This window comes from Cydia pomonella, chromosome 1 (assembly GCF_033807575.1).
Source record: "Cydia pomonella isolate Wapato2018A chromosome 1, ilCydPomo1, whole genome shotgun sequence".
Lineage (NCBI taxonomy): Eukaryota > Metazoa > Arthropoda > Insecta > Lepidoptera > Tortricidae > Cydia > Cydia pomonella.
The window spans coordinates 47,829,392-47,843,210 of NC_084703.1; the positions used below are offsets into that span (position 1 = coordinate 47,829,392).

Sequence of the window (13,819 nt, forward strand, 5' to 3'; positions counted from 1 at the left end):
TAGATCTAATGCGTGCAAATACAGCTTATATTGCACAATTATATTGAATGTTACTGAAAGGCAGAATAGTTGTGCCTATAACTTTTAAAAAATAATTAAAGAGGGAAATTGTTTTTGACGTTTTTGATGTGAAGGTTCGATTTGAGTGCTGGTTGATGTTTACATTATGATTATTTTACCTGATTACCTTGGAGAAAAGTACTAAATAAAAATTCATCCACGAATTTCCCTTTCCCGGCTTCTGCAATAATGTACTATTATTGTTGATTAATGTGTTCCTTGTTTAAAGTGGAAAAATTACTGTCTTGGGTGAGACTTGATCTCACGGCCTCTGGATCGATACTCCAGCGCTCTGCCATCTGAGCCACCAAGACTTCACCCATAGGCAGCAAATTTTCCACCATATGGGTCTAGGGGACCCTAGCGACATCTATCAAGTCTCACCCAAGACAGTAATTTTTCCACTTTTAAATTTATTCTAAGCTTAATAGCACCGTTCGCAGACGTTTCTGCTTCCTAAAAATTAATGCGTCCCTTGTTTATTAATGTTAAGTATTAGTAAATTATGATTATTGTTAATTAATGTGTTCCTTGTTTAATAATGTTGATTATGAGAAAATTATTATTATTGTTGATAAATATATCCCTTATTATTACTGTTAAATATTAGTCAATAATTATTATTGTTGATAGATAGTAGATAGACAGATTAATTTATTTCAAAATTTCATGATACTTATTGAACAATGGCACAGTGTTTCTAAATAACAGAACTCACAAAAAGATCATCCGATTGTATAAGATAATAATAATACATTAAAAATAAAGATTATAAATAGCGGCCATTTTCTTACAATTTATACTACGAATTCATATCAAGGTACCTTTACTTCATCAGATATCAATTTCAATCAAACTTTCCTGCAGACGTACCATTTTGACTCACAAGCAAAAAACTGAAAAAGAGAATTTAGGACCAAATGAAGGTATTGAAATGATTTCCAGCTCGATGGGAATTAATTCTTCGATAAAATCTAATTTGATTGTCTTAATTGTGACAAATTACTATTTAAGAAAACGGGACTTAATCACGTTTAATTAAGTTCTAAAATTACCTCCAACGTAAAGATGTCGACTTTACCCAGTCTTCTCCGAGACCATGGGGACTACGCCGTCCTTGAAACGTAGGGTCAGAGGTGTTTTTAAAACTCGCGCGTTTGTGTCCCGTTTTCGTAAACAATAATAAAACAAAAACATAAGTGTGAAATGAGAGCCAAGTTCAATATAAAATTAAGATAATGCGTCGTTGTCTTCGCCGACGAAAGAATTGAAATCTATATGGATGCCAAGTTCTGTGTTGAAAAACCCGAATTTTTAATTACAATAATATGCAATGTTCTATAATGAATTTTTATAACAATTTCTTGTTTCTTGATACTACCACAATATTTGCTGCTTAATAGAAAATATATATTTAATCTTTAATTTAAACAGACAACTACTGTACCTTATCGTTTTTTCTTAAAAATGAGATCGATAACTTGAAAAATTATAACGCCTGCAAAAGTGTAATAGCAAGAAAAATATAAATGAGTAAAACTTGGAAACCACAAATAAAATGGCTCATATTATAATTGAATATGAAGGTACAAAAAAGGTACTTGGTTTTTATAGAATTTATCAATAACCACGGGAATATTGCGTAATAAAGTACACCCGCCATTCTGACTGTCAGGATGGCGGGTGTACTGTTTTTTGGTGATAACTTTAAGTACCGTAAGGTACTATTTTTTTTTTTAAAGGAGGTACTAAAAAGTACAAATTAGGTACAAAAATATGGTATGGTTTTCATTTAATTTTATTTAGGTACACCCGCCATTCTGACTCTCACTATATTTCATTATCTGTAAAAAGTTGTCAATAACCCTATAGGGACCGTGCGCGTTGGAGGGTCTGCCATCTGGTGGCCTGAATTGAAACCATAAACATGCACAAGTACACGTCACGTGTTTTCTTTTGCATAGTAGGTTCTGCCATCTTGTGGGCTACATCGGAACTAGGGATTGCAAACCGGATTGGTTTTCAATCCGGCCGGATCCGGCCGGATTTTGGCCGTAGTCCGGCCGGATCCGGCCGGACCGGATCCGGTTTGGCATAGGGATATAAAAGTTAATTCCATGACATATTTTTCTAGTTTTTTACGTAATACGTATTCCTAAATCTATAATTTGAAGTTAATAAATAACTTCTTAACAATAAAATAGAACTTGGTAGTAAAAAGTGTCACAATCTCAATATCACTTTAAAAATAAAATTTGAAATCGGTAATTTATTATATTTAACCATTTAAAAGTGCTCAAATTTTCATTTACAATTATAAATTTGATTAGTTTGCAAAGCCTGATGATGGGATGTGGGGTCACGGGGGTGGGAATTGGAGCTCCTTGAAAGGACAAGTTTTCGTAACTGTTCTTTGATTGAATTCTTTGTAGAGTCTGTTCGGAAAGAGAAGTCGTGGAATGTATTGGGCCCCATACATTCCACGACTCATCTCTTTCCTCACAAACTCTAACATTGACATCCATTCTAGCATAGAGAAATAAGAAGTACATAGAGTGCTCACTCCATACATCAGTTTTGGTACCAAAACGCTTATTATTTTCATAGTCGACATCTAGCATCGAGTAGCGGAACTCTCAGTACTGCTACTCGACAATAGATATCGTGGCAAACAAGAGTAACCGGAACTCTATTTTCAACTCCTACGCTTACTATTATTTATTACTTTTAACGAAGAAATTTTACTTTTAACCAATTATGATATTAAAATTAGTATTATCTTGCTCTAATTTTTTTGTCCGAAAAAGTAGAAGACTATGATTTAAAAAAAATGTCCTTTTTTTAAATTTATAGAAAAGTATATTGGTCAAATTATAGGGCACAACACACGACACGACGATCTCATGCGAAAAATAATAGAATGCAGGATTGAAAACCATCGCGGAAAGGGACTCCGTAAGAAAAGTTACATAGATCAAATAAAGAATTGGCTAGACGTAGAGTAGCATGTACCAGGAGATGAAGGAAATTGCATAAGATTGGATGAAATTGTAAAGACAAAAGATTCTCTCTTAAATTTGAATAGAGAATAATCTATATTTTATCATATATATAGATATATCGGAGAAAACTAAAGATTATCAATATTATCATATATTTTTCATTCACACATATTGATGAGCCCAACTGTAGTCGGTTGAGTACCGCCGACTTAATCCTGCTCACTTGTTTACTTTTAATCTCCTATCACAATATTATGACACGACATTAACCTTGTCTTTAGCATAAATTACAAATGCCTTCCATGGCATCTCCATCCTTTCATTTTTCCTTCTATTACAATATTTATGTAATCGTCATATCGTGCCACCAACGTGAAAGAAGAGGAAATCCTCTTCTGTTCCCAGTCATCGTCATAATAAATATATTTTTATCTTACTAAATTTAAACTTTTTCATTTGTTTTTTGTTCTGTTCAACTTCATACCTTGTATCCGTTGCCTTTTTCTCATCTGAAACGCACAGCGCGTGCTGTATTTAGGCGTTTTTTTATTTTACCGGATCCGGTCCGGATCCGGTGATTTTTACCGGATCCGGTAGCTCCTGAAAAGTGCCGGATCCGGCCGGATTACCGGATCCGCCGGACCGGATTGCAATCCCTAATCGGAACAAAAAACATCACATTTACGACTCGCGCCAAAAATCTGACGGCTTCTGTGCTGCCTCCTACAGTTCATGCACGCTCCCTATATAATAACGTGATTATAATGCTCTTTGCTAATAACCAGGTTGTCACAGAATTGGATGAAAAACTGGATGGAGCGTTTGGTAGGTCTGTGGTTTAAGTAAGGCACAGTCTGTATTGGGAGTGTGCACGAACTGCTCGATGGCAGCGCCGCCCTTAGCGTTCGCAACTTCTGGGGGGCTGTCTAATAATGAGCTCAACAAAATAAAGCTTTTTCCTTAAAAATATTTACTTATAATACAGTTACCGATGTGCGGAATCTTCTCGTTTTTAATGTTAAACACACTTGGTTTTTGCTTTACTGAAAATAGTCAGAATTGACTGTGTATTTTATATTATTCGGTTAATTTTCTTTGTCGTTGTTTCGTTACAAATTCAATGAAAAAATGTACGTGATCCTCTGCCTAGGGATACGTATGATGCTTTCAAGTATTTTAATCAACTCACTTTATGTTTTTTTTTTAATGTTAATACATATGTTCTTTTGCTTATCACAACGTTTGTTGTGACAGACGACAGACAACTCTGCATGCCAAAAGTATGTTTCTGAAGGGCTTTCAGTAACTGTCATTATAACTAATATTGCAATTACCTAATGTTGGTACACTGTATTAGCCATACTATTTTATTAACATCCAAGCAAAACTCTGCGTTGACATAGACTGGATAAAATGTTTAGCCGTTACGTTGGTAAGCCTGGATTAATATAAAAGCCTAATTTCTAGCTCGATGTTGGAAATATATAAAGTTTACTATTACTGTTTCGTCCAGTATTATTGCAGTTTACCATTCATTACCTATCACTGGCCTATTTTTTATCGTAAATATGATTTTAAAGCAAAAAACGTGAACTAAATAACAGAATAGTATAGGAATTGATTTTTGCCATATTTGGCCACATCAAGCGCTGTGATCGTTCCGGCTGTCGCGACGATCGATCCGATCGAGTTAAGTCGAATCGGATCGTATCGCGAAGGTTCAAATCTAGTCTGACAGCTCTGACAACTTCTACTACATTTATAGATACTCATGTAGGTAGATCAAGATTTAAATACGCTGTGGTCACTAACGGACAGCCATTTTGTCGTTAGAGCTTCAAGTGGTTAGAACTGTGATAACAAGTGTTAGTAAAGTGAACAAAGGCGACGCGTGGAGTCGGTGACCACATGGGCTGGTTTACCAGAAAGCTAAGTGTTTACCGCTTTGTTATATACTTATATCTTATACATTTAACTAATTAATCCTTTGGCTTGCCACGTGACTTTGCCGTGGAAGCAGTAAGTTTGTATGAGTTGAGCTTGCCACGATTTACGTCGTGGAGGCTGTTTAGAGGCCATCTTAGTTAAGGCGGACTAGGGTGTTTTATGCATGTGTAGGAGTCTGCGGCTTCGGCTGCAGATCCTCCTATATCAATGTGTAAGAGAATGGCAGGTTTAGCTGCTAGATGCTCCCCGTAAGGGGAGCGGCTACTATAGAGAAAGGCGTTAGGAGTTCTGTGGCTTCGGCTGCTAGGTTCTCCTTTATCCCCGTGTAGGAGTAAGGTGGCTTCGGCCGCTAGTTACTCCTTTATCAGCACGCAAGGGGCAGCTTCGGCTGCGGTACGCCCCCTTGAATCCAGAGAAAGGCGTTAGGAGTTCTGTGGCTTCGGCTGCTAGGTTCTCCTTTATCCCCGTGTAGGAGTAAGGTGGCTTCGGCCGCTAGTTACTCCTTTATCAGCACGCAAGGGGCAGCTTCGGCTGCGGTACGCCCCCTTGACTATACAGCTACATAGGTAGTTGGCAACTTGTACCCTTCATCCGGCCGGGTAAGATGGTGCTCATGTGTACTAGAGTTGACTGATAGATATATATGTAACTCTTATGTATTGATGGATGATGCCATCACCTTTGGAAATAGATATATGAAAAAATACCATACTTAGCTGTAAACACTTGGTGATCGTTGTAATCATATAATACCTTTAACCACAGATGGTGCATGAGAGGCAAAAGAGCGAAGCAGATAGACGAGACTACGACGGGACAATAAGGTAGGACTAACCACTCCTACACCCACATACACACACTACCATTATTTCTATTGTCGCGGCGTTCTATAGTCTGTAGACTATTGTCGTAGTCTAGTACATTTATTTGTCTATATAGTATACATAATGAGAACGCCGCGACACCGGCTTCCCCCACCACCCGCTTTGAACGCTTCCAATAGTATAAGTTACTCTTATGGTTTGAAAGGTGCTAGTGCTGCACTCTGGCGGCAGAATATTGCAGTAAGTAATACTCCCTATGAAATAATGAATATATATATATATATATATATGTATATGTCAATGATGACAATAAATAATCTTAAAAATAAATTTACAGACGACTGGCACTCTTCGTTATCCGTTCATTCCCAACCATAATTTATCTGTGGACTATCGTTCTTTCCGTTCACTACTCTTATCGTTCTCGTTCAATCCATTCCTCTCCTGCTGTCACTGCTTGGTGCTTGCGCTGTAGTGGGACGGTCCGGTTAGATTTTCTCATCGGCCGACACAAAGCCAATTAACTAGTAACGGATAACTGTTTACTACGTATTCATGTTTGATATAAATGTTTATAGTGAATCGAGACGGGATTATAGGATTCTGTAACTGTGCGTGGTGTTAAATATATTCTAGTGACTGGTTGCACCCGGTTGGAGTGCGTGTTGTGTTGCAGTCTTTTGGACGCATTTTTTTGCTTTCCTCAAGCGCTGATACTTTCGTTTTCGCTAGATGACACCTAGGTAAGGCGCTCGCTGTGCTTCTGGAGAATCGATGGGAATTTAAAAGGTAAAAATAACTGACTACCTTATATTTTGTTATTAATTTTAGTGGTCGCCGGTCGGTCATACGAGTTGAAATGGAGTACAGTTAGTCGGGACGGTGGACGACGCTAAGTTAGTTTTAAGCTTATTCATTGTTTGCGAATCAGCTGTTGATATATTTTGCCGTTTTTGTGTGCTATGCCAAATGCCTGCCCGGGTTAACCTGTAATTTATGAGAAAAGTAAGAAAATAACCGTTTTTTTATTTATAGATATTTATAACATTTTCTGATAATATAAAGGACAACCTAAATAATAACTTAATATTTCATTAATAATTTGCTTATTATTCTATACTAAGCACACATGTTATAAAATAGGTTTTTCAAAGGCATCTAAATAATTCAATCAGAAAAGTAATTTTTCTCTTCTCTCTTCACTCAATTTCAAAATTTTCTTTGTTCATATCAGATTGTTTCTATTTAACTCCTGATTAACAAATTGATGGGTCAATCTGGGAAAGACCAGCATATAAAAATTGATCGAGAAAATTATTGATGGTAAGAACCCTCGTATTTGTATACATATGTCGCTCAGACATCAGAAAGAAAGAACTTCACTTCTGCTGTACCAACCAACTGTAGGTATGTGTCCAAAGGCAAGAGTTTAAAGCAACATAAGAACTTGTAGACATTCTGTCCTTACAGACGTAACATATTTTTGATCTTTCGAGCTCCCGCACACTAGCATCGTTTGAGAGTCAACATCTAGTCAGCACTATGGAAAATGGTGTCGCTGTGCAGTTGACTAGATGCCAACACTTGGGAGACGCTAGTGTGTGGTGGCCCTTAACCTTGAAAAAATATACTTTAGGAAATCTGACCTAGAGTGAAAAAAATGATCACCTCATAATTCAATTAAACTATACAATTGTTACCTAAATGTGCTCTGCAAATTCTAGCACTTAGATTTTGTGACAAAGAGGCCATGTCTCCTGCTAAAGCGCTTCACACACCTTACTTGATTCAGCAACAGCATGAGGACGACAGGGACGCAGCTATCCATTAAACATGTTAGAGATATCTGCATCACACTTTTACGGTAATCTTTGAATCTCCAAATTAACTGTTACATGAATTGGAACCAAAAAATGACGTTTTTTTAGTCCATTTATTTCAAAGGTGCATTCCTGAGCTTATTAAGTAACTTTCTCAAAGTGACCGGCTTTCTAATTAAGTCCATTTTGGAGATACACAATGATTAATTTTATCTAATGACAAGCTTGTTTAGTTGCCTTAGGGCCTGTTTACATATTGATTAGTGTTTAGTATGAGATTATACGTTTGCTACTAAACTCGACTATCACGGACACTAGATATTTGAAATTTCATCGATATGTCATAGTTTTCAATTGTTTTGTGGATTTAATAATAATGTCTGTGTTACAACAACACGCTGCAAAGCGCTGGTGGCGTAGCGGTAAGAGCGTGCGACTTGCAATCTGGAGGTCGCGGGTTCAAACCCCGGCTCGTACCAATGAGTTTTTCGGAACTTATGTACGAAATATCATTTGATATTTACCAGTCGCTTTTCGGTGAAGGAAAACATCGTGAGGAAACCGGACTAATCCCAACAAGGCCTAGTCCCAACAAGGCCTAGTTTATCCTCTGGGTTGGAAGGTCTGATGGCAGTCGCTTGTCAAGCGGACCCCAGGCTCCCATGAGCCGTGGCAAATGCCGGGACAACGCGAGGAAGAAGAAGAGTCTGTGTTACAACAACATTGTTAATTACTATTTTACGAAAAAAGTACAAAAAAAAGTTAAAAAGTAACAATACCATTCAGTTTCCTTAAATGTACTTAGCCATATCTACGCCTTACCCATATAAAAAAAAAAAACAAAATTGTTTGTGTTAACAGAGTTTAAAAAAACACTGTATAAATATAAATAATAAATAAAATAAAAATAAAAAAGCTATTTATTTCTGGGTGAAAATATTACAAAATACGTAACCTGGGATTTTAAACCTAATATATTTTTTTGTGAGGTAATACACCAGAACCCTTAGGAGGTAATGGCCTCTTTCCTGAACCCTCCACTTCTTTCTTGGGAGGAGTATAGTATAGTATAGTATAGTGGCCTATTTTCATTGCCCCAGAGTGTATTACAGTTCCCAGTTGCTGTCAGTATTGTCTAACCAAGGAAATTAATATAATTATTAACCGCATAAAAATGCCTCTTGTGCTCATTTGGTCTAAAAATACACTGTAACAGGATACAATCATCATTTAATACTTGTTTATGAAGCATTGCTACATCCACACCCTCCTAAGTCCCAATGTCCTATTAAAAGGACAAAATTTACTTCAGTCACAAATGCTTTTGATTTTAAAATGCCACAATTGCTTTATATTTTATTTATTATGTTAAGAGAGACGTCTCACTAGCGTCGTTTCAGCGTCGGCGTCTAGTCGATATGGAAAATTTTGTCGCTACGTAGTTGCGCCAATGTTGCGTCGAGCAGCCATAGAGTTGATTAGACGGCGACGCTCGGGAGACTAGTGTTGGGGCCTCTCTAATTTTGATTTATTATTAGGCCGAAATCATCTGAATGTTAACTATACGTAGCACTACCCAACTTTAATTAAATTAGGTAAACACAGGAATATATTATATTGGATATTAAAGCTGCATAAGAATAGTTTAAAGTTATTGAACAACCGGACGACCGGTTTGGCCTAGTGGGTAGTGACCCTGCCTATGAAGCCAATGGTCCTGGGTTTGAATGGGTGGGCATTTATTTGTGTGATGAGCACAGATGTTTGTTCCTGAGTCATGGATATTTTTTATGTATTTAAGTATTTATATATTATATGTACATATTGTTGTCTTGAGTACCCACAACACAAGCCTTCTTGGCTTACCATGAGACATAGTCAATTTGTGTAATAATATCCTCTAATTATTTTTAATTATTTACGAGTATGTTGAATTACTGAATGCTGATGATACAATTTATAGTAAAATTAAATAATATTAAATAGTAGAATTATAAATCATAATTATGACACTAGAGTAAGGACGCTAAGCACAAGGATTTTTATGTATGGTATGTAAACACTTTATTGTACATAAGGAACAGGTAAAGATACAATAATAAAAAAATAATGTTGGCAATGTACAAAGGCGAACTTATCCCTTTAAGGGATATTTTCCAGTCAACCTTTGAGCAATTGAGAGACAAAAGTAAAACATGAAAGACAAACGAACACTATGTACAAAAAACATTATTACATGTTGTTGTTGTGTTTTTCGTGTTTTTATTTCCATGTACATAAAGTATATACATACATACATACATACATTGATCCGCCTGTTCCTATATCTATCTCACTATACACCGTGTTTTATTTTATTTCCGTTAATTTCAAGTGTGCATCCCTGAGCTTAAATTAATTAACTTTCTCAAAGACACCTGTATTCTAATTAACTCCATTTCGGAGATAATCAATAATAAATTTTTATCTTATAATGCTCTTACGATCGTGTACACTTCCCTTAGGGCCTATTTCATATTGATTAGTGTTTAGTCCGAGTTAATACATTTGCTACTTAGCGTACATACTATCGTGGACGATCGATGTTCGAAATGACATTGAGATGTCACAGTTTTCAATTGTTTGGTTGAGTTAAATGTAATGCCCGTGTTACAACAACGCTATATGCAACATTTAATTACTTTTTATAAAAATTAAAATAATAAAAAAACTTATAAAAAAACTTTTTTTTTTAAATTAATGAAGCCATTTAGTTTCCTTGAAACATACTTACCGATACCCCGAAGTTAACGGAATTCAATAAAAACACTGTGTATATAGGCGGGTCAATGTACGAAATTATTTGTGCTTCGCGCCCTTACTTTTATTAAATTGCAGCATTGAAATTCCAGCATTCAGAGGCCTACTTTATAATTTATTATAATTTCGTATAGGTTTAACTAACAGGATTAAGGCAATGTACACCAACAATATGGTCTGAAATAAATTGAAACGGGGTTAGCACATAGTTCAGATGATTTCGACCACTTGTTTCGCTGCATTATTTAATTTGCAACATTTTTTTTCGCTTGTCACCCAGCGTAACCGGGGCCGTGTCAAGATGATGGTGGAGACCATATTGGACTCCTCGCAGGACTTCGGTAAGTTCACCAGCCGCCAGTGGCGTAGCATGAACTAATCTACGGTGGCAGCATGGTTCCATTTTTATCACCTGTCACTATGCCCGTCACTTTCGCACTTACATACTTTTTAAAGCAAGAAATACACCTTGCTTACATACTTGTTAGAACGTGACAGGCATGGTGACAAATGATAAAGAGCCGACCATATTAGCCCTACAGATTTCATTTACGAGCATATAAAATTTTGTATGATTTTTTTACAGCAATCAAAAAATCTAAAAAAACTAACGTAGGGGCATAGCTATACATCAAATTGTGTAAAAATATGTTCCATAATGTTAATATCCAGAGAGGAAAATGGGGACTACGTTTGTATGGAGAAGCGGTCGTCCCCTTTCCTCTACTTCACAACTACTTACAAGTTTAACATGTCTATGAACTGGCATATGTTTGAGCTTTCTTATGTCAACATAAAGCCAATTGACGTGTAGTCAATAATTTTCGCTTTTAACAATTAGTAATAAGCATATGCCGGAATTCTCGGGGCAGTTCGAATGTCGTTAGACTCATTAGGGACTTCTCATTTATCGACTTTCGATATACCTATATCGATACAATGTAGAATACAACATATTAAAAAGAGGTTAAAAGTAGAGGTAAATAAAAAGCGATGTTATGAAGTGTTTAGCGGTAAGACCGCCCGTTGTCTACCATAGTCTAAGTTGTGTGTTTAATTTGTTTGTCATCATGTTCTTTTCATATTGGTGAGAAATAAAGAATATATGTATTGTATTGTTATCGCTAAAGAGCGATCTCTTCCAGAAAACTTTTGGGTACCTAGTTGAAAATACAAAATAGAGATGTGCAATAAAAACAATGAAAACTTATTAGTTTTACGTTTCATTACTTAAGTTCCTTGTTGAAATTTTAAAACAAACGAATATAACAAAATCAAGTTTAGTATAAAAAGCTCATCTTCGCTGTATTTCTTTAACTATGGTATCTGAAGCTACATAAACTAATTACAGGCATAGATATACCTTATCATATTGTAAGTACAAAGTTTCAGAGCAATCTAGCTAGTCGTTTTAGAATGAGAGCGTAACTACGTTTGTATGGAGAACCGAGCTTGCTGGGGACTGTTAAATGCGTTTTTTTAATGTTAGGCAGCTGTCCGACTAGAGGAGATCGGCAAGAAGCATATTTTTTTAACTGACACATAAATTATGTGTAGGTATTCGCGCTTAAGCTATAACACTCGGAGATTGATTTCTGATTGCTTAGTAAACATCTTAAAACTTTCGTTAGTATGCTAATAGTGAGAATCGTTAGTTTGTTCTGCTTAAAGCAGACGCTTTCCAGATAGAGTTTCGTAGGTAACAGTAAGCAAACTAGCGGATCAGACAACGCGTCAAAAGTATCTACTGTTTTCTAACAGCTTCACGAAGAGAGACATATATATCTAGTTGGAAAAGTAATCGGGAGTGGCAGATAATTATGGCGCGTTGTTTCAACCGCTATTATTGATGCTGATAGTACTACAGTGATATAACCTCTCCCAGGCATGTCCAACGGGGTGCTGCCTCAATGGAAGCGCGAGCTTCTCCAGCGGCGCGCGGCGCGCTCCCGCCCTGCGCCGCCCTCCGCCCCCGCACCTCCGCCCGCGCCACCACCGGAAGAAGACGAAGAGCTCCGTTACGGGCCTGGCATCGTCAAGCGACTCAAATCCCGATACCTGTCGCTTGCGCTCAGAGACGCCCCGAGGCGTAGACCATCGGTACTGAGACGGGCTGCCTCCCTCGAGCATTTGTTAGATGAACGTCCCCCGCCCGCTCCCCGCCCGCAGCGACAGCGCCCTGTGTCTCTAGCACCCGCTTGCCCTGCCGCGATACCGCTGCGTCGCGATTCCGTCAAACGCGCCCGCTCAGTTGACGCTCTGAGCCGCTTGGAGCGCGAGGAACCGCCTCCGTCTCCACCCCCGCCTCCGCCGCCGCCTATCGCTCCGCCGCCGCCTATCACTCCGCCGCCGCCTATCGCTCCGCGTCCGCCGGCTGTACGGAATGCGCGCCCGCCGCGCCGGCCCGCTCCCTTACTACGCGAAACTGAACGCCCTCCGCCCGATGTCGTCAAATCCACGCTCAGGAAGTTCGAATCTGCGCCCACTCGGCGAACGGCCCCCGCGGCGCGGGTTTCAGCCGTCTTAAGGGGCTTCACAAGCTCTACTCCAGAGCCTAAAGACCGCTCGCCTAGCCCGATCAATGACGTGTCCATTATAGAGGACCCAGAGAGCCCACAAGCGACTAAAACGGTCTCTAGAGCTGCTTTGGACGGGATAGCACAAGCCGGTTCAACAGTCAGGTATTCTTTCGAGGCTCCCAAGCGCGGATCGCATTTACCCTTAGTGTCCGCTTCAAATCCAGTGCTGCTTGGTCGAGCGAGGCTGTCGCCATCTCCTCGCCGTGTAGGCGTCATCAGACCCATGCCGGCACCGACGCTCGAGCGCTCCGTCTCCACTCCCGCCCCTCTGCCAGAAGACATAGACAAAATAGACGTTCCCCGCATTGTAACTCCTCCACCTTCACCCATAGCTGAACCAGAAACGCCTAAAGAAAAGAAAGAAACGCCTTCGGCCTTAGTCGAGCCTATACCTCGCTCTCCGCCCGAAGAAATAAAAGAAGTCATAAGAAGCCTTACGCCGCCTCGCGAGATGACCCCGGAACCTAAAATCGAAGAGATCGATATTAAAACACCTGAGCTGAAAACTCCCGAGCTAAACGGTCACGTAGAAAGGAAAACTCTTAAGACATGGAAGAGTTTGGACGTCGAGAAGAAAGAGCCTAAGGAGAATGGAGATGTGAAATCCTGGATAAGGGGGGGCAGTCCAGCGGCCGCGCGGAGGGGGCGAGTGCCAGCGCCAGCGACCACGTCGGTGGTCTTCAACTTCTCTGGGAGGAAGGAGGTGCCTGATTACATTGAGAACGATGGCATCATTCTTCGAAATAAGCGGGACAAGATTAAGGTAAGATATTTTTAACTGAGTTTAA

At 38.8% G+C, this 13,819-nt stretch overlaps 1 protein-coding gene across 3 annotated transcripts in view; it reads left to right on the top strand.

The window, feature by feature from the left end:
* Positions 1-6,130: 6,130 nt before the first annotated feature.
* The window catches only part of LOC133528792 (serine/arginine repetitive matrix protein 1-like), a 71,250-nt gene continuing 63,561 nt past the window's right edge, over positions 6,131-13,819 (top strand). Inside the window, exons 1-3 of one of the 3 annotated variants that reach the window (XM_061866261.1) lie at positions 6,131-6,622; positions 10,733-10,793; positions 12,338-13,794. In XM_061866261.1, coding sequence (XP_061722245.1) covers positions 10,754-10,793; positions 12,338-13,794 — 1,497 coding nt within the window. In that variant the 5' untranslated portion in view covers positions 6,131-6,622; positions 10,733-10,753. The remainder of the gene's footprint in view (positions 6,623-10,732; positions 10,794-12,337; positions 13,795-13,819) is intronic. The other 2 variants (XM_061866270.1, XM_061866276.1) reach the window with 2 other exon arrangements.